This window comes from Lates calcarifer, linkage group LG16_LG22 (assembly GCF_001640805.2).
Source record: "Lates calcarifer isolate ASB-BC8 linkage group LG16_LG22, TLL_Latcal_v3, whole genome shotgun sequence".
NCBI lineage: Eukaryota > Metazoa > Chordata > Actinopteri > Centropomidae > Lates > Lates calcarifer.
The window spans coordinates 12809634-12831911 of record NC_066848.1 but is presented as its reverse complement, the minus strand read 5'-3'; the positions used below and the strand labels follow the sequence as shown (position 1 = coordinate 12831911).

General features: G+C 38.7%; 1 protein-coding gene across 1 annotated transcript in view; it reads left to right on the top strand.

Annotated features, from left to right (window-relative positions):
- Nucleotides 1–22278, top strand: part of grid1a (glutamate receptor, ionotropic, delta 1a) — a 205176-nt gene that overhangs the window by 117662 nt on the left and 65236 nt on the right. Inside the window, 2 exon segments of the mRNA XM_018696973.2 lie at nucleotides 6621–6905; nucleotides 20310–20515. Of these exon segments, the coding sequence (XP_018552489.1) occupies nucleotides 6621–6905; nucleotides 20310–20515 (491 nt within the window).

Here is a 22278-nt window from a genome sequence, read left to right as displayed (position 1 = left end):
TGCAGGTCAGATAACATTATGAATGTCTGTAATGGGCTCTTTTATACATGTAGAGAGAATTTATGCTATTACAGTATATTATTTGAGAGAGGAGTTTAAAAAAAAGACCCTAGTTTTGAAATTGGTTGTGCAGGTGAATACTCCTGTATGGACACATAATGGTCCGATAAAATAAAATGCACCTGTTACAAAAAACACAATTTAGTGCGGCATGGTTTAAAACACCTACAAACTCTGCCTCACATTTGTTCTGCAACACTGTCGCCACCACAGTTGATTATTCACAATTTGCTGGAGCCATGTCTGTTATCTCAGAAATTCATAAAGCGCTCAAGTCAATAATAAGTATCTTTGCTGAGAGTCAAGAGGCACTGGATTTGAGTTCTTCCTCTAGGAGAGGAAATCGATTTGACTTGAGATTGCTGAATAGAGATACTGATGTGTTACTATCATGATCATTATTTTGATTGTGTTGGATATATCCAGTGTGTGTGCGTGTAACATCCTGCAAATGTCCACAGCTGGACTTGAACAAGTGCTGTTGCTATTACCGGGTCAGAATCTTAACAAGCCAGTAAGATGTTACTGGCCTAGTAGGGTCTGTAATATCATTTTAATCTGAAACACCTGCACTGAATACAACCTCTGTGTAGCTTATATGATTACATTTTTTATCAAGACTTTGGAAGACTGACCAACCCAGCTAACCTCGGAGACTGTAGGCTGTGTTGGTGTTGTATTGAATTGCAATATATTGTGAGGTGGTTCTGACCACCCCTGTGGACAAAACAGAAATTGAACATTCAAGCTTGACATATGTACTTATTTATTTACTGCTGGGCTAGTGCACTAGGTTGCACTGCACTGTATAGGTCCTGTTGTTATTGCATCCACTCCCTGTGCAGAAACAGTAACTACTGTAATCAGTCTATTTCTATCTGTCAGTTGTCTGGAAAGTATAATTTACAGCAGTGAAATCCTCCATCACAGTTCAGATGACATGGGCAGTCTTAGCATCAATAGTATTGACAAGGATATTTACCCTTATCTTAGTCTGACAGCAGGAGTGCAGGCATGGGGAGAGGGCCACAGGATGTTATTCTTCCCAAAAGGTGAGAGCAAGACATGATTGAGGGAGTGAATGAAAGAGAGCGATGGAGAGACGATTCATTTTTACTGGAGGTGCAATGTTGCTGTACTCTCAAATGTTGAACTAAGCTGCGGTCCAGCTGCCGTATAATACTGATCTCTCCCGTTTCTCTCGTCGGTGTGGTGAAGAGCTATTATGTCGTGGGAAGCTGCCAAAAGGAGAGTGGAAGGGCCCATTCACAATGAGGAAATGACACAACGTCCAGCCTCCTCTTAGCTGAGCATGATATGGATCATTTAAAGCTCTTATGAATTTTCCACCAGCTAAAACAGATATATTAAAAAAACTGCACTATCTGCCATTTTTTCCCTGCTGAGTACTGAAAAACAATGACTATTTTAGCAGTTTGGTATCTTGATCACATCACCTTGTGCTGAAAAGAGGAGGAATATGATCCAGCAGATTTTTTTCTTGGTGCCAACATTGGAAATGTTTAAGTAATATTCAACAGTATATCCAATATTCACTTTGCAATAGTACCTTTGAGGGAAAGATTAAAATCAGATATTGAATCAGTGATTGGTTTCCCCACACCCTTTTGTTTGATCACCTCTAATTTACAAGATGAGGTTTAACATCTTCCTTATCTCATAATTCCAGATTTAGATTGAATAGTATTGTGTACAGTCAGACTAAAAAAATAATAATAATCAAGATTTGTCTGCCTTTGAAACTGCACTGATTAACAGAAATCCCCATCATTACATATTGCAAACTGTCTCAATATGTAATCCCCATCATTACATATTGCAAACTGTCTCAATTAGACCAGAGTTACACTTTTGTCACTGCAAGGTAGAGTGTTGTTGACAATGATGTAGAATTTATCCCAGTGGTGACCCTCCTCCTCTTTTGAATCCCCCGATTGTGCTCTGAGTCAGAGCAAACCAAATGAGACTGTCTTATTTAGACTGTGAAATCACAGAGACAGGACCAATTTGGGCAGCATTCACTACTACAGTGGTGTGGTGGTCCATCTTATTCCTTCATATTACATTGGTCAAATGAGGGCAAGAAAGTGTTGACATCCCTTTTTCATGAAAAAACAGATTGTGTGGCAAGATGTTGTGATGTCTTCCTTCAGCCTGGTGTCTTGATGATAATTTCCCCCACACCACACACGCATAATTGAGCTGGTCTGATGAGGCGACGACTTGTGTGGAAAAATACTGTGTGCTTTTGTTGATCAGACCTAATCTGCATGGCAGATGTCCTTTCTAATGGTTTGAGTTATGAATATGGAGGCATGAAAAACACTGCTTACACTCTCCCAGCCCCTTTGCTGATTTGGCCACTGAATTTGCTGACTGATTAACAAAAATGCATGATCTCAGTGATGTTTCTGTTCATTAGACATGTTTCAAAATTAATTCACCACCACTGATCTCAGCATAGATCAACCATAGCATTACTCAGTGGAAAATGGCTGCTTTTCCACAATGCGTTTGATAGATTCTATAAATCTGTTTCTAAAGAAAGCAGCTGTTTGCATCTTCCCATTATAACCCCTTTCAATTACAGCAGATGTGTTGACAATTAAAATCTTTCCATTGATCCATTTCCATAGACACAGCCTATACATTTATTGATTTTAAATAGATAGAGAGATAATAAATCTGTGGTTTTAGAAAAGGAAAAGGAAGCTATTCCTGTAAGGTGTATCTATAAGACTGCTGTTACATGCTGACACTAGATGTCAGATAGCTAGCAGGAAATGAGTGATGGCCCCTGTCCACTTCAGGGAGAACATTTAAGAGTCATTATTCCACCATTATCATCCTTGCCAATGACTGTGGAGCCCTCCTCCCTCCTGTCAGTGGACTGTCTGGTGTATAATAGGCCCGGGGTGTCCATTAGGAAGCCAAAATGGCTGCAGTTGCACTTAAGCCGCAGTCTACTAAAAGTGGCTGAGAGACGGGGAGTAGGGGCTACATATTTTAGAAAGGAAAAAAAAAGAAGCTTCTGTATGGGCCACTCTTCTCTCAGCACAAATTAAGGTAAACATTTTGGAGTTTCTTGCAACGGAACAAGGAAAAAACAATAAATGTGATGAAAAACACTACAGGTACATAATAAAGACAGACAATCCTTTCACAATCAATTTGATCCTAATATATTTTAAGAACTGTACAAATACTGTAACTACTGATTATATTCATTATCGATTAATCTGTTGAATTATTTTTCGATTCCTCAATTATGTGTTTAGTCTATGAATAGTCCTATGAATAGTCCAAAACCACAAAATGATTCCTTTTAAAATAATATAAAACACAAAAAATCACCAAATCTGCACATTTTAGAAGTTTAAGCCAAAGAATCTTTGCCATTTTCTGATTAATCAATTATCAAATGTGTTGCTGATTAATTTTCTGTTGATAGACTAATTGACTTTGTTTAAGCTCCAATGTAATTTGTTTAAAATAGATCACACAGTATCTTTAAAACTGAAATCAGGCAGCAATCACACTAAACCCAGCCCTGCAAAGTTTATAGTGAGGTTGCGTATGAGAAAACTTGTTAACAGGGAACCAGCTCCAAGGAACAGACTGTTTCTGTTTTCAGTGCATAGCACAGTACAGTGTTTATTGTTGCCACCTGACACATTTAGACATTGTATCAGTGTTAAAGCATGCTCCGGATTTGTATTTCTGCCAATCACATGGCTTCCTACTGAGCAGAACATTAGCATTTGATGCTGCACTACAGAATATTTGCCAAGTGCCCTACTGCACGTTGGCCTCTACATAAGTCTTGCCTTTCTGTCCCTCATACATACATACACACACCACACACACACACACACACACACACACACACACACACACACAAATGGTCACACTTCTGTCTTTGGAGAAGCACGTTGTCTTTCTTGCACTCTTGGGCATTCATGTAAAAAGCTACAAATAATCCCTCTCCTTCTCTTTGCACTCTTTTCCTCATTGCTTCTCATTCCCTCATGCACTTTCTTCCTTTTTCTGCTTCAACTAGAACAGCTACAGTGCATCTCCCTCTGCCTCAACTGTCTGACATTCCTACTTTCCCTGCTCCTCACTATGTTATTTAGTTGCCCCTATACTCATGATTTACAGTGCCTTAATGTAGTCCGGTGCTTGCAGTCAGCAGATGAAATCGTCATTTGTCACATTAATAGTCCTCCCCCCTCTGCCATACATCCTCAGACACACATACACGTGCATATACCAGCTTTTTCCAGTATGCCTGCGTTCATAGAACAACTCTCTCTCTCTCTCTCCCCCATGCCCTTACTTTTCTCACCTTTCTCACTCCCTCCCTCTCAGACCTTTTGCCTCATCCCTGATGCCTTCCCTTCACATCCACCCTCCTTTTCCCTTCACATCCACCCTCACACCTATTTTGGTATCACATTGGATTTAACTTCAAGGTATCTTACCTGCACATGTCCTTGTGCTTCTTATAATGTTCAAGGGTATCAAGGGTTTCCATGATATAGTATGGTCTTTGAGTGCAGTGCTGTCGCTTTGTGCTAAATTCTGCATTGACACTGAAGTAGATTATATAATTAGGTGGTATTATGAAATGCAGCAAGAGAACATTTAATTGCTGTTTTGTACAATATGCTCAGCTATTTATGCTGAAATTATAAGATCCCTGCTGTGTGAGAAATAGTGACTGGAATTTTAAAGGAAGCATTTGTTGAAGCCGGTCTCATGTCACATGCAAAATTAGACTGCAGACCCGCATCCTTGTAATAGATGATTATGCAGCTCGCAACAGAGATGGAGCTTAAAATTAAACGTGAATATGATATTCTTCATTTAAACTGTTTTGCATTTGGATTCACATCACTTTCTCTTTCCTGCAAATTGCCTATTTCTGTGGCTTGCATTGTGTAACCTAAGAGAGGATGCAAATATATTAGGTCAAGAGTGATAGGGTCAGCAATTATGTATTTTGCTTTAAGAAACATGAGAAGAGAGCATGAGAAGTTGTGGTTTAGAAAGAGCAATATTTGTTCAAAATATATCCTCTATCTTGCGAAACGTTCCTGATTCGGTGCCCATTTAGTTTAAGTCTGTGTGTTAAACCTATCAGTGTGAAATTAGGATTACTATCTCTTTGCTGCAGATGAATGTTTCAAAGCACTTAAAAACCAAGTCTTAAAAAAAGCTTATGAACTGTTTCACCTTTACATTACACCTAACTTTACCATAGCACTAGGAAATTATGCTGCAAATAAATTTGTTAAAATATGTCGTATACTATAGTATAAAGTCAGCTATCTTTATTATACACTATAGATATTGTCATTGTGGTTAAAAGAGTCATCTTTTTAGGTTTCTGATCAACTGTCAGATCATTTGAACGGCAAAATAATGAATGCCTCATAGTCCAGATCACTGGAACCTCAAGTCCTCCCACTGTCGTTAAATATTTACCACCACTTAGACAGAACAGCCTTTTACATCAATGTCAGATGTATTAATAACGTCAAAGATGGCATTTTCATCTTTAAAAGACATTTGGCATTTTGTCTCATCAGACATGCTGACCTACCTTAAGAGGATCTAAAACAGATTTTGCTCAAATTACACGTGTAAATAAAAATGTAGGAACGTTAAGACCCAACACAGACACTACAAGCATGTGTCTGCGGTCTTAATCTGTGCTGCTCTGCAGATTTCCACCATGGGTACATGAAAGAGTGAAGGGTGTGGGGGATGGTATTTGGTTTAGACTCATGGGAGGTATCATCATCTAACCCTCTGTATGCAGCTAGAATATTCTTGATTTTTATTTGTGACACATCCCTCCCACTCAGTCGCTACCTCTGTTCTGTGTGTTTTTTTTTTTATTTTTTCAAAGCACCACACTGACTCCTGCAGCACTCTGATTCATCTGCTGTTTTCAAGTGACTGTTACCTTTAGCAAGCGTTTTTGCTTTAATCAGCTGTCTCATTTTTGTCTAGGGACAAGGATTAGAGGATGCCCCCCACTGAATCTCTCATCTTCACATTATAATACAACTTATGCACCAAGCCCCTCTTTTCCGTGATCTGTTCTCAACTGCAGAAGCTCAGATGTAATCCTAAGTAGTGTACACAAAGAACCATCTTGAATTCTTAAGCCCAGTTGAACACTTTCTTGAATAATGTGCAGAGCTCTTAAAACCTGAAAAAATGATTTTTGAAATGAAAATCTTGTTGGAATTGATTATAGTTTGGATTGACTTTTAAAGCATTTCTATCCATGTTTTACCTCCTTTTCCCTTTCCCTGAACCCATTTTTCTCCACATATTTGCTTTTTTCTCATTTCTGTCTTGCTATTGTATCCCTTTATATATTTCTGTGTCATTGATTCTTATCTCCCTCTTCCTATCTTCCTCCCTCTTGTAACCACCCACATTCCCTACCAAACCTGCATTCTTTCCTTTACTCCTTTCCCTTCATCTACTTTATCTCTCTTTTTTTTCTTTCTTCCATCCAGCATGCGAGCTGATGAACCAGGGGATCCTCGCTCTGGTCACGTCCACGGGCTGTGCAGCCGCAAGTGCCCTGCAGTCCTTGACAGATGCAATGCACATCCCCCATCTCTTCATTCAGAGAAACGGGGACGGTTCACCCCGCACCGCCTGCCAGCTCAACCCCAGCCCGGACGGAGAGAGCTACACGTTGGCTGCCCGTCCACCTGTTCGAATCAATGATGTCCTGCTCACCCTCGTCTCCGAGCTGCACTGGCAGAAGTTTATCATCTTTTACGAGAGCGACTACGGTGAGTCAGGGCGAATGAGAGCACCTGATGGCTAAATGTGTCCCATAAACATGACATTTGTATGTGAGATGATCTCAGCTCTTTCATTTACATGTAAATGTGCCAAAACTATCTCCAGTGTCATGGTGAGATCAGGCTGCCACTGAAGCAAAGCCATATTAACACCAGGAATTCATATGCTGAAAAGAATACATTGAGTTGGAACTGAGATGAAAGAACATCACCACTCCCACGCAGACTCACACACACAAACACACACATACTGTATATACACACTGCTAAAAAATAAATCAAAGTTTAGTAGAAATTGTAGGGAAAAACAAGATCTCTTTGCTGCATTCACCATCAGTAGAACCCTCACGAAGAGACAAGTCTGAGCCTAATTGGCTCATTTGTGGCACTATAGTGAATCAGGGTGTGTCCCAGCAGTACTTTATTTATCCTCAGATGTTCTCCTTTTCTGTTTCATTTTTTCTCACCATGATGCCCCTGTGGACTAGACCTCTCTTGACCCACATTTGGCAGAGGCAAAGGACTGTGGATCGAGGTAGTGACTGGCAAAGTAGTACAAGGGCAGAAAGATGAATAGACTATATTGCTGCATTGGCGTTCTTCAGATGATACTTTGCCACTGCTGGCTAATCTTTTTACTACTTGGAAGAGTGCAATCTAGGAGGGAGTGTAAATCTGTTTTACTTTTTTCAGTACATCGGAAGCTACAGTTGATATAGAGTATAGTAAAGTAAGCCCTCAAGGGAATACGGCTACCCACAACCCCCATTACAGTCTTCCAACCCACTTTTTTTTAAATTCTCCATGTGAATGTACAGCTGTCTGTCAGTCTGTCTTATTATCTACCTTGCCAAATCTTTCTTTTTTTCCTCTCTAGGTGTTTGTCTGACTAACTGTCTTGCTATCTATTCATCTTCCTTTTTGACTAGAAAACTGTCCGACTGCCTGTCTTGTTATCTATTCATTCATCTGCATTTTAAGGATTTTCCAAGCTGTTTTTCCCCAGTGCAACACAGTTCTGTTCACTGAATCATATCCTATCAGCAACTCTTAATGTATAACTTCTCACACCAGCACAGTGCATTATGGCCTTCAATTGCAAGTCCTGTTAAGAGTGAACCCATGTCCAACGCATGAAGGATCAGTTTAAAAAGTCAGCATTGGTGAGAAATAATGGATGGGAATACTAGTTCTCACAAAACAGCCTTTAGTAACTCTGCTAAATTAGGTGCTACAAAGTCTGCACCATTGACATTTGTGCTTGTGTTACACTGTTTAACTCTGCACTTGTTTAATTAAAGAATGTAGCGGCTAATTAGGATCCTCATCACAGAACAGTCAAAATACCCATGGTGCCTGCCTTGAAGCAGTACTGCAGTGACCCACACCACCGCCTAGAGAGAAGAGTACTGTCTGCAAATCTGGGTTGGCACTGAGTGAATGTTGAATTTATGCTTCACACATGTGAGTAGGGTGAAACAGCTGCAGGAGTTCATTCAGTTTTACTCAGATTGTGTGTGTGTGTGTGTGAGATAATGAGTAATTTAACACATTATCTATAATAAATGTAGTCAGTGTATATTTTCTCAAACTTGTGCTGATTTGTATGAGTTGTATTTACTTTCCCGGATTGCTGGGGGTAATTGTGTGAAAATTTTCAAAGCTAGTGGAGATGCAATACATTAATTTCCAAAAGGATATTCATTCTCGACATTTACAAATAAAAATAAACATGTTTTTCTACAAAACCCACTTTTTTATTCAAGAAAAGGCACCAAATTTCTGAATTCATAGATGTTGTCAAAACACAAGCAGCAATACAAGAACATTTTCTAAACAAAAACACTTCAGAATTTGCAACGATTTTGATTGACCTGATCAAAGAATAAAGACTGAATATCTGACACTGGATTCTAGCTTTTGGAATTTCCGAGACTTGATTTAACCAACATATTTTAGTTGATACCAAAAACACCCTCACTGGTGCGCTCACTTAGTCTGGTTGATTGTTGATGATATTGGAAAATATTATGTGGATTTTCTCAAGTAACAAAAATCTATCCACCTAAAGAATCATAAAGATTCTCAACCTTAACGTGTCATAGAGTCAACAGCAGGGAGATGTCAGTCGGGTACAGAGAGAGCACATTCACACAGTCTACAGGAGAAGTCTAATCAAAAGAAATGGAAAAACACTCCAGTATGAATTGTTAGACTTGAACATGGACTTGTTAAAGGACAGAAATAAAAGGACTGTAGTCATAAAGGGCCTTCTGACACAAAATGAATCTTCTCATATTAAGTTAAGCTCCCCTCTCTAAGTTGAGGAAACTTTCCTGGCAGAAGCATACAAATAGTTCAAATTTAAGTACCCAATTCATCTAAACGATAACATCAGATTAAAATTGAATGAATAAATAAATAGCAATAACAAAGAGTTTGAAAATTGATGACCACACACGATTTAGAAAAAACTATAATCTTTAAGAGGTTCTTATTTACATTGTTTTAATTTGTGCTTCAAGTGTCTTCTACTCCTTTCCCTGTTTTAAGTTTTATGCATTATATAAAGCACTTTGAGTTTACTTTAATGTTGCTATAAAAACTTCAGGCTTCAGAATACTGCCAGATGTTTGTTAATCAGTTTTGGACAAAACAGCTAATTTTCTGCTACAATATTAACCACTACACCTGTGATGTTGCCTGGCATCTGCTGCTAGTTCCCAGAACCACATCCAAACTGTGTTGAGCTATATTTAAGATAGAAAATGTTAGTCTCTTACTCCAACATATTATTTGTCCATTATCATGCAACCTAATCAAAACCTGGGGAACAAAGAGTGAAAAATTGTGTATTTAAATAGACAACATCTGGTCCATTGCTCTTTTTTTGTTAGCAGAAAAGCTGGAAGCATTGTTTCTTAAGTCCATTTAATTACTTAGCCAGTTAAAAACAAAGGCATTTTCCCAAGGTGAACTACTTTGAGGAAAATCAATAATGGATAATCACGTGGTTAACAATTTGTGGATTTCTGGAGTGCAAGACCAATAGCTCCAGGTACATAAAAAAGTGAAATATTTGTTACAGATTTTCTTTGTTTCTAAATACTCTCAAAAAATACCAGATTAGGTATTTCTCCATTCATATTTTCTAGGTGAATTGCATTGCTAACTGTTTAGAAACTCTACACAGTTAATTATTTTATTCAACAGTCTTACAGTCATTACAGACAGATTTGCTCTCCTTTGACATTTTCTCAGCACTTCCTCATTTGACATGAAAAACTTCTAGTTACAGCCACTACATTTAGATTTGAAAGTGGTCTGAAAATAAAAACTAGACATTCTAAGTTTAATTACTGAACTTAACATTTACTTTTAGTTAATGACAAAAGATTGATTCCACTCCTGTAACATTTTTACAGTGTACTCATCTTTGGTCCTGCGTCTCCCATCATCTCCTATCACAGAGAAAAATTCATAAAAAAATTCATAAGCATAGAGAGGTTTTGAACATCAAAATGCTTCCAACACGTCAGATCAGTGATAATCAAATAGGGGAAATTAAATTATGTAACTTTACTCACAGTGTGGGAGCTCAGATCAGGTTCTCAGCGTGATCTTGCCAAAGCCTTCCTGTGTTCTCTCTTCAGCTCTATGTTTAGCATGAAAAGGGCAGAAAGTGACGTCCCTTCCACCAGGAAAGATCTTCTTGTGATATTTTTCATAGTCTTGAGCCATCTCCAATGACTGTAGTGCAGAACGTTAAAGGTTTGCCAGGACCAAAACTAAAGATTATTTCCATTATTAGTTGATATGATGATTGTTTTCTTATGCTCACTTGTGTGGGCAATAGGAAAAAAAAAGCCCTCAAGATTTCCTTAAGTCCTATTTGATGTATTTTAAGTACTCACTTAATACAACCAACAGTCCCAGTGTTATGAGAGGAAATATCTGACATTGACAAACAATTATTTGCTCATAAAAATGGTTGAAGATTAATTTTCTGTTAACTAATCTATTTATGGCCTGATCGTTTCAGCACAGGTTTCATCCAGAAAGTTGAAAGGCTAAAAGTACTGAGCTGATCGCCCACCATACTGTGTGAGTCGGTTCAAGTGCTTTAAGCAAATAAACAAATGAAGATAAAGTAAGCTGCTTTGTAGGACCAGTGCAACTGAAAATACAGAGACCTCAAGCTCTCAAGCTCAAATTTGATAACATTTGATGGCATGCAAATCATTTATATTCTTTGAAGTCTACAGTATGGGATATTTAACTGTCAGCCTGAGTTATCAACCAGAGCAGAAAACTTGTTATTTCAGTACCTCTAATATATTATCATTCTGTTGATATGACTATGTTATTATGTTTTTTTTTTTTTTTTTAACATTGTAAGAGCATGGCTGTATGATGCACTGAGATCAAGTGCTGTGATTCACATATGCAGCATGTGGGAATAAAACACATGACTCATTGGCTGATGCTCTGTTAGTCAGACGGTGAGATATTATTTAACCAATAAATAGAACTTATAATAATATCTTGGGTTGTAGAATCAGCATTGCCAAGGGATGTCTTTTTTCTTTAGTCTTAATCAGATTTGCTGATTGACTGTGACTATGGCAAGGCTCAAGAGCATTAGAGCATTCAGTCTGTGTAAATAGTATCCATCTAGTGTAATGTAAAATATAACTGGCTGCAGAAAGGTGCAAGTTTCTGATCCTTTCAGAGATTGTTCAGTTATATTTTTTTAAATCAGATATTCAGCACACATACCAAAATGAACAGGCTGTTTGAATGAACATGTTGAAAAAGGACATTTTTTCAAGGATTACTTAACAGCATTATACGTATTCCAAGGTCATCTTTATTGAACATGTGAAGTGGGAGTGAACTTTGTGTGACGGATGTGTGGCTATGTTTTCCTGGGTTACTGTGTTATCAGTTTGCTCAAGCTGTATTAGTCTGTAAAAGCAGATGTTGCACTGTAGCACGATGCACAAAGACATTTCCAAAACATCATTATCTTTATTAAACTCATCTAGACAATTATTTTTATGATCTATCATATTTCTTCAATCCTTAGTTTTTGGATTTTGAGAGCAACACCAGGCTCTGCAGGTGGTGGAGGGTGAGCTTTGTGTTTCATTACAGCTTAAACAGCTGGCTTCCCTGACCTCAGGGGCAAAGTGTAGCTCTGTGTAATGAAGTGTGTCAGGGAAGCCAATTCATTCCAGTCTCCACCAATGCATCAGCTGCATAAAAAGCACATTATGTAAACAACTTCACCTCTTCTGGTTCCATTTGTCATTGTACATTTTCAGCACATAATTTGATTCTCTGTTGTGAAAGAGCGTGTTCCATAATTTCTTTCACAAGTAACAGAAATGACATTCTTATGGTACCGTAGCTCTATAGGGAGCAGGACAACATTTTATTACAACTGCAAAACATCCTTATGTGCTCTTGCCTTTTGTGCCTTCAGGCAAATGAGAAAAAGCTAAATTACACGATAATCCTATAACAGCACATTGCTAACCAAAAGACCCTTTAAGCCTTCTAAGATTCAGCATTTTTCTTTATGTTTAATTGCTTGTTTTCTACTTTCTTTTGTTCTTTCTTTGTCTTCCTTTCATTGTCTTTCTTTCTCATCAGTTACAGTTTTTTTTCTCTTTTCATTGCCAGTACAGTTTTTCTTCTTTCAAACAATCCCACTGTTGCTGATTTGCTCTCTGACCGCGCTGAAGGGTAGTTTAATGCCTCAGCTTTTTTATTTGAAAAGGACAAAATAGATCCAGCATGTCAAGACCATAAAAGTTCACATCTCCCACTGAAAACAAACTCTCGCTTTGCCGTCAAGGACCGTGGAGCCCCTTGTGCATTGTGGGCATTCTTCAGAAGACCGACCAGAGTTCTCAGAAATCAAATGAAACTTTGATGCGCAAACAACTGTTCATTGTTGTCTTTTGGCTGCATTTAAATTACATTGACTGAATCCTTAGTTGTGGGTTGAGTTCCTGCGCTGAATCAAAAAATTGTGGTTTTATTCCATTTCTTTTCACATTTGACCATGACCAGACATAACTTGGGTTCATGCTCTCTTCTCTGCCTGTTGTTTAAACAGACCATGTCTTTAAATAGGCGCCTTTCAGCAGAATGGTGGCAAATTGAATAAGTCAGTCATGCCATGCTTGGTTTTAAATCTAACACAACATGGCTGTCTGTGCAGCCCAGACTGTAAGCTACTGAAAAGACCTTGAATACGAGATGAGAGTCACCTCTGAATTTGAAATTTTACTAAAACTCAGCCCTAAACCAATCAGCTTGTGTTTGAACCAATTTTTACCAGAATTATTTGTTCTGTTCTAGCACTGCTAACATAAATGATTTTTAATGACAGCCCCAAGGATGGCAATGTTGGCCTTTGGTCCAGACTGAAATATCTCCACAGAAATTGGTTGGATTGCCATGAAATTTGGTGGTCATTAATAGTTCCCAGAGGATAAATCCTAATGACTTTGGCAATCCTTACCTTTTCCATTAGCACCACCATGAGCTTTACATTTGTGGTTCAGAGTCAAATATCTCAACAAGTTGTGAATGGCTATAGAATTTGTACATATTTTCATGTCCCCCTCAGGATGAATTCTAATCAGCTACAGCTTCAGAAAAGCTGCTAGGATGACTCTTGTTTAAAAGGTTTGTAATATGTTATGTCTTTGTAAATGCTGTTGAAGGTGTGCTTACACTGTACCACACAATACTGTGTATGTAAAAGGAAGCCAGGTATCGATTCTGTGGGGGAGGATGAACAGTGGGTAGACCATCTGCAAACAAAAGCTCCTGTAAAATTGCCTTGTCATTTTATCATAACGAGGGAAGCATAAAAGGCGACCGAGGCGTGATTATAGGAAATCTTAAAGAAGGGTCGATTTTCTTGAACATCGGTAGGCTCCTTGGCAGGTCTGTCTGAGTTAACCTGCCCTTAGTAATGACTGTGGAACAGCTACATCTGTCTCTGGCCTCCCTGTAGTGACTGGCTCTCTGTTAGAGGAGGAGAGAATTAGGCTGGGATTAGGTGCGAGATTGATTAAGCTGCTTTTGGTCCCAAGTAGGGGGTGGTTCCTGATGTAGAAAGTGCATTTATAACACAGGCAGAGTCTGAACGTAGACAAACACAAAGGATATCTCCTGCAGTGTTGGTAGCTAGTCTATAATGTATTGTGAGGGCTGGGGTAAGTGACAGTTCTGAGAAAATGAGGCGAGTCTTTTGAGAGCAGCAAGGATGCTCCTGTGTACAGGACATATGCTTTCATACACCTTTTATTGTGTTATTTTATTTCATCTCTGTTAATGCTACGTTTAGGCCATAAGGTCTGTAACAATGCCAACTGATTTGTCAGGGATTTCACAGGGAGTGCATATACAGGTGACCTTCAGTTAATTGGGTTCCATAAGAACAGAGACAGAGACAAGATTAAAGACAAAGTAAAATAGAGAAAGAAATGGTAAAAATATTGTCAGCTGTTTCATGAAGTACATACATTATATGCACACCAGTCAAGGATTCCGGAACAGGTTTTTTTGTTGGTTCTGGGAACCATTGAGAAAATGTTAATCACCGTGATAGTAGAAAATTATAGGACATAGGAAATGAGCTGATATTGTATATGGATGTTGCACCATTATTCTCCTTGCTAACAAAGCTTGACTACCAGTTAGAAATTAAGGAATAAATCCTGCATGACCACACAGAAGTACTTTACCTTTCTCTAAGAGAGAAAAATAATTGGTAAGACCTGATTTGCATAGACATAGAAGTTTAACTAAATGTCTTGGGGCAGTTTTCTGAATATCAACAGATTATTTCAACCCTAAACCTGACCTCATTTTAAAAAAAAGAAAGAGAAACAAAAAAATCCTGTAATTCTTTCCTGTCATTTTAAACCCACAGACTTGTGCAGGGCAAATTTTTCTGTTTTTATTGATACCTGACTCTAGTTTATTGCTTTTTTAAATTATTATTATTATTATTACATTTTTATCATTCCAATTGTTGCATTCTGGCCTAACTGGCCTCCCTCTAAACACACAGTATTGTATCATCCCAAAAGCATGCGAGCCAAACTTGAGTAGGGCAATTAATTTTATTCCCCTCTCATACTAAAACTTGCAAGCCAAATATGCAATCACTGTACAGTATCTTTGAGACCACTTACCGGGCCCAGACTGAGATAATAATTCAGCCCAGCCTGCTCTGCACATTCGGGCCAGACTGCTTATATTGGAACCATTTTGTTGACAGTGCTTTCCTTCAGTTTTTATGGTCTTTGACCAACAAAAGAAAAAGTGATGGGATATATTCATGCCTACCATAAGTGTAATAGTAAAAAGCTGCTTTCTAAAACTTGCTATGTGAATGGACTACAGTTAAATGATAATAGATTTCTATCTCCAAACAATGCTGAGGACAAAACTTTGGGGCTTTGTAGTGATTTTATGTTCATATAAATTATAGTAAATGTTCAGAAAATAATTTACCCTTCTTCCTAAAGCAGAAAAACACAAATCCTTATTTGTAAAGATGTGCAACAGTGAAATTTTACCTCAATAAAAACTCCAGGTAAGGTCAGTGACTGTCACTACTTAGCCAAAATATACACTCACTGCATCACTTAATGTCTGCAGACTTGTCAGCTGCACATTCATGCTACAGATCTCCCGTTCTACCACATCCCAAAGGTGTTCTATTAGATTCAGATCTGCTGACTGGGAAGGCCATAGAGGACCAGATTCTGACCCTACCATCTGCATTCCTCAGCAGAAATCCAGATTCATCAGACCAGGCTACGTTTTTCCAGTCTTCATCTGTCCAGTTTTGGTGAGCCTGTGCTCACTGCAGCCTCAGATTTCTGTTCTTGGCTGACAGGAGTGGAACCTGGTTTTTTGCTGTTGCAGTCCATCTGCCTCAAGGTTGGACGTGTTGTGCATTCTGAGATGCCTCTCTCCTCACCACAGTTGGAAAGAGTGGTTATCTGAGTTACCACAGCCATTCTGTCAGCTCCAACCAGTCTGCCCACCCTTCTCTGACCTCTCCCATCAACAAGGCATTTTCATCCGCAGAAATGCAGCTCACTGAATGTTTTTTGTTTCTTGCACCACTCTCTAGAGAATGCTGTGCATCCCAGGAGGTGAGCAGTTTCAGAAATACTCAAACCAGCCCGTCTGGCACCAACAATCAAGCAGTCAAAGTCACTAAGATCACATATTTTCCAGTTTCTGATGTTTGATGTGAACATCAACTGAAGCTCTTGGCCTTTATCTGCATTGTTGTATGCATTGTCCTGCTGCCACATGACTGGCTGACTGGATTCTTGCACAAATAAACAGGTGTATGGGTGTTCCTATTAAAATACTCAATCAGTGTAAATAATACAGTTAGACCCAGACAGGGTTTTTTGTTTCTTGTTTTCGTAATCAGCTTGGACAAGTATGGCGCTCACCTTGATGTGCTACAAGCTAGCATGTTTATTTTATTCAACACTGACCTTGTCCCTTATTTGCCAGTGTAAATTCTGCAGCATTTAGAGGGGTCACCATTGAGGGCATGTCTCGTCTTTACATGCTCTCTCCGAACTCTAGAATTGTCTTTTTTTATTTAAGAGGTTCTTTGGGGTTAAAAGCAGGGGCACTGTAGGTACTGATCTGAGTGAATGTAGCTACTTTTTTTCCCCTTTGACTTATGTGTCTCATTTAGAATTTTACCTCTGACCGTTGGCATCAATCAGCTGGCCCTGTCCCAATGACCTACCAGTCTGGACCTGCCTTTCATAATACTAGAAGCTGTTCAATCAATGCTGTGACAGACTATTTTTCACACACTGTCATGGATTGTTACACGTGTAAAAACATAATAAGTTTTTCTTCACCTTGTGTTTCTCTTCTGCAAGGTGTTTGGTTTTATTTATCTCTACAACCCAGTTCTTAATATATGATGTAAATGCATACAGGCTAACAAAGACCATGGATGTGCACACATTCCTATTACATGCACCAAAGCAGCAAACCTGTGTTTTGCTCACAGATCAGAGCGACTAAATGCGATCAACATGTACAGAAAAAAATTTGTATGTTTGCATTCTCTGATCATTGATTGAATGAGTCATTTTCTCTCTCTGCTTTAGCCCATAGATGTTTTCTCATGTCCTCTAAAATGCTGCTACTCTGCTTCCAGAGTATGTTATGTCACTTTTGGACAGAGCTTATGTTTTTTGCATTTTTCAGTTAAAACCTGGTGTTTATTTTAGCTAATAAAAATGGGTTAAAAAACAAACAAACAAACAAACAAAAAACATTACCAAAAATGCAAAAATCCGACTGAAAATTAAATTTTATAAACACTATTTCCAGCAGGAACCCTCAGTGGTTCAACTGTTCAACTTTTGTTTTGTTACTTTGAGGGGCTGGTAGCATAAGCACTGACTAATTTATCTCTTTACCTCCTTCCTCTGAACTCTTTTGTTACGAGAAACATTTTCTAAGCTTTGCATTGTTGCCACAAGGTCCTCATTTGGTGTTAATTGGATTTATCACTGCCTTCTTGCAGTGGGGAACAAACTTTTGGATGCATATGGCCAGTGTCCAAGTAAAAATTAGTTTGAACAAATCTCCTTTTTACAAAGAAACTAGGATTTTTTGGTGGAAAGAAATTAGCAACAGAGAAGAATGTGGCCCACTTCATCTGCAACTGAATGGATATAAGATAGAGCAGAGATCATGACTGACGGATTTTCTGCTGGATATAATGTATGGATCTCATAACCATGCTGTAAGATATTTTTGATATATTTTGTTTTCTTTTTATTCAGAGCTTAATAGAATTACACATAAAATACTTACCATAGAGTAGAGATGTGCTGTCAGTAAAAAGGGTGGGGGATTGAAACGGAAGCAGTAATTCCTCTCTTTCTGCTTTCTCTCTGTGTTTCTCTAATTGCTCTTGTGCAAGTGCATAGCACACTCAACGCCTGATACATTGGCAAAATGAAAAAAAAAATGTATTGCATATAATTAACTGATGTTATTGTTGCAAGAATAACAGTAATTGCTTTAACAGACTCATCTCAATTTTGAGTAAACACAGGCTGGTAGTGTAGCCATTTCTCAGGCTTTTCCGCTTGGATTGCAACACAGCTTGACAGCTCAGTAAAAAACCTCTGAGCCCTTTGATCATGATATGCTCATTTCTGCATTGCTCCAATCCGAGAGGGAGTCCCACTTTAGTTACAACTCAAGTAAGATAGAAAAGGATGTAAGAGCAACTTCATGGGGTATTCTCAGTCTCCCTTGATCTATCTTTCTTGTCCTCTCAAACAGATACATACTGTTGAGCAGAAGATAGGTAAGGGACAGAAAGACATATGAGAGAATAGTGAGTGAACAGGATACTCATTCAGAGAAGGGTTAAGTTTTGATATCTAAAACTTTCAGAGGCAGATTTGTGTTCAGAAATGACGCTTGGGTAAACATGTCCAGAAATCAGACCTTTAATTCCACGTTAATCCTCTTTTCTGCAGCCCTGTCCATGGCTGACACGGTTGCCCCGTGGCAAAGCCTGCTACGGGTTTGGAACGCCGGCTTTGAAGTCCAGTGTTTCTATCGGAGTCTTAGAGTAGTTATCGCATGGTAGCTTTCCCTTGGATCTTCATGGGATTTAAAAGTCTTGTTTGTTTGTTGTATATTTCCTCTATTTCCCTTTTGAGAGATACAAGGTTTTCATCCAACAGCTACATTATGTTTCTGCTAAGAATTGTTTGCCTTTTTTGGCCAGTTCCCCAGATCTCTTGCTGTGTTGATCCAATCTGAACTAGATGAGATTAAAAATAATAGTCTTCAGCACCACAACTTGTTAATTTTTGTGTGAGAGTTAGTCATTTGTTTGCAGAGATGCCACAGATTTACTGAAGATTTACCCTTTTAAATTCTGTGGGTTCCGTGTAATACAGAGAGCTCACACTGAGGAACAGAAAAAATATTGAATCAGATTCTATGTTTAGTAGAGTCAATATTCCCAAATGTTACTGCAGCTGAATGCTGTATATAGAAAATACTGTAGCCAAAATTAATTGCAATGGTCCAGTCGTGGGACAGAGGAGAACCGTGATTAACTTATAAATTGTGTTTGTGCTCCAACAAAAGGAGGGATTACTCAGAGGCTGAGCTTTTGTCCATTGTATTCTAAGTAACATCACCAAGGATAACCATTTCAATTTAGAGACAGAAATAAAGGGGTATGTGAGAGTGTGTGTCTGAAAAGGAGAGAGTTGCAGTAAGAGTCTGGCGACGCTTCAGAATGATGAATGATTTAATTTCATGTTTTGTTCTGCCCTTTGAACATTTTTATTCTGAAGAGAATCCAGCGGCAACTGTGTGTATTTATATTACCTGAGGAATAAATTGTAATACAACAATGGCAGGAAAAATCGAATATCGCATCTAATTCTTTATGATTTGCTTCAGATGGCACTTAGTCATATTGCTACTTCAGTTTGCCCCAAGTTGTAGTCATAGAAACAGGGGCGATGTACCCATATGTTGCTTCAGTGCTCATACCAGGTTAAGAGCTTTCCTATTAGCCTGATTTCCAGTTTTGGCCCCCGAGCAGCTAAAAACTATGTGGCAACTATATGTATGTTCGAGCCTCTCTCTGCCTCTGTCTATTGTCTTTTCTCTTTGGTAAAGCACTAGAGCACTCGATGACTCATCAAATCTCCAGCATTGCAACAGGGGAAAACCCATCCACACAACACACACACACACACACACACCCATCCATTATGGATGCAGAAAGAGGTCTGGCCCTAGTGATTTTGCCTAACCTCTCTTCAACAATGCGGCATGACTTGGCACATGCTGGGCTGCTGCTCCTCCTGTCACTGCTGGGATTGGTGTGCTCATTGTGAGCCCTCTGCTGCACATCACCTTTGATTTGTGTGTGCTGCGCAGGCTTCTTTTAAGTGGTTTCCTCTGTAGCGAACACACACACACATGGATCTCCAGGGACAGCAACACCTGTCTGCAGTTTCATATCCTGTAAACCCCAGGAAACAGAGAGACAGGAGTGCTTGTTGTGTTTTGTCATGCTTTAGATCAGGAGCAAAGAACGAAACCTGCCTTGAAGCCCTTGGAATGAAGCCTGAAAATACAGAGTGCATGTGCAGGTGTTGAAAGTACAGGTTGTTTACCTGCAATTCTGTTTAAATTTAAGTTCTGTCTAACATAGCACCTGCCTAAAGTGTTATTTTTACTCTGCGTCTGTCTGTTTGTGTCTTCCATCCCACCTCACTCCCTCCCGCCACCAATTCCCTGTCCTTGTTTCTCCTCCTTCAGATATCCGTGGTTTGCAAACCTTTATGGACCAGGCTTCTCGGCTGGGTCTGGATGTTTCCTTGCAGAGGGTGGACCGCAATGTCAGCCGTGTCTTTACTGACCTCTTCAACACCATGCGCACTGAGGAGCTCAACCGGTATCGGGACACTTTACGGCGGGCTGTGCTGCTCATGAGCCCCCGTGGTGCACAGGTGTTCATCCACCAGGTAGGCTACCTTGTTGAGACTTTTCTTCAGGATCAGCAACACAGGCAGACAGACACTCACAAAGACAGACAGAAAACAAGCGTTTATTCAATAAAGATGATGACACACGTATAGAAACACATCTCCTGGCACCCTTAATCTGATCAAACATTTCATTGTCTCAACTGTAGTAAATGAAAAACATGACAAAATAATTTAGGAAAAGGAGATAAATTGTTTAGTTCTCATTGGAAACTTGCCACTTCCACACTAGTGACCCTTCCCTTGTTAAAACTGATGAAACAAGATGCAACTGCCTGCCTACACCCGTGTGGAGTTCTGACAAAACCCAAAGCAGATGGCAGAGATCAGACTGAGATGTGTTTTGCCTTCAATATTGAGTTGGCCCAAAGAAAACCACATTTCAGGTGCCAATATTCTGCATCAGATGTTACACACACACACACACACACACACACACACACACACACACACATATATATATATATATATATATATATAATGTGTATGTATATAATGTATAATTTTTTTTCTACAGTAATTCATTCAGTCTTCACTGCACTGCTAGTGAAGGGAGTTTGTTTACTGTTCTGATCAGCAGCATTGCATATAACCCCAGGCAAAGTTCAGCAAAGTCAAAGTCAACTATGTGGAGCCACAGAGGATTTGCATCTCTCTTAGCTCATGCTGTTCTGACTTGGAAGCTGTTACTATCCTTTTCCTCTGTTTGCTCCTTTCATATCATAATTTTAGTAGTTAAAATCAGCGTAACACACTGGAGTTCATGGCAAGGACAGTGAAACAGTGATGAAATATTGAAGATTTTCACAACACAATACAGAATGTAGAATTTTATATTATAATAATTAACACCGTGAAGTGTCTGTGATGTGTCAGCATTTGATGAAAGTAATATTCAGAAATTTAACTTTATTCAAATCAGCCGAAGGAGCCTGAATTTGTACAGAAATTCCACTTGAATATATATATATGGTAGAAGGCAGTTCAGATAATTGCAAAATAGGTTATCATATGATAAATGTAATGTAAAATATTTTAAATGTCTATTTAGAGTTAACAGCCATAGCATTTCTCTTTTTAAGCTTTACTTGCATCTTCTTAATTGCTGCTTTAAAGAAGCAATTTATTGAGCCCAATGTTTGATTTTGGTCTTTTTTCATTTTGATTTCTCCTGGGCACTTTGAGGGCATTTTCTCTTGTTGGAAAATCTTTTTCACATTTCCTTTAATGTCACTTCTCATGAAAGAAAGACTAAACTTAAGGTCTGAGATATGACATTTCTATAAGCCACAATAAGGATACTTATCCATCTCACTTAGTGAAGATGAGTCATTGCTAGAGTATAGATGGAGGGAACTAAAACATCATGATGATGGATTGAAATGCTTTACAAAAAGAATATAAAATATATGTCCATATTTTGTCTTTTTATTGCATTTGGAGCTCGTATTTAAAGACCACTGGAGGATAAGAGAGAATCCTTCTGAGACATGTGGCAGGACTGCGCTGTATGTAATGCAGTCCTGTCCACAATAGATTTCTAGTCCCCTTATTTACTATATAATATACTGACAATATTTATAAACAACACAAGTTGTTGTTTTTCACAGTACGTTCAGGCATTATGGAGAAAAATTTGTTTTTTGTGAGGGATCACACTGTGCGCCAGACAGAATACGACTGGTAAAACAAGGCTTATAGTGAATGGATTTGAACTGCAATTTTATTATCCATAGACATCT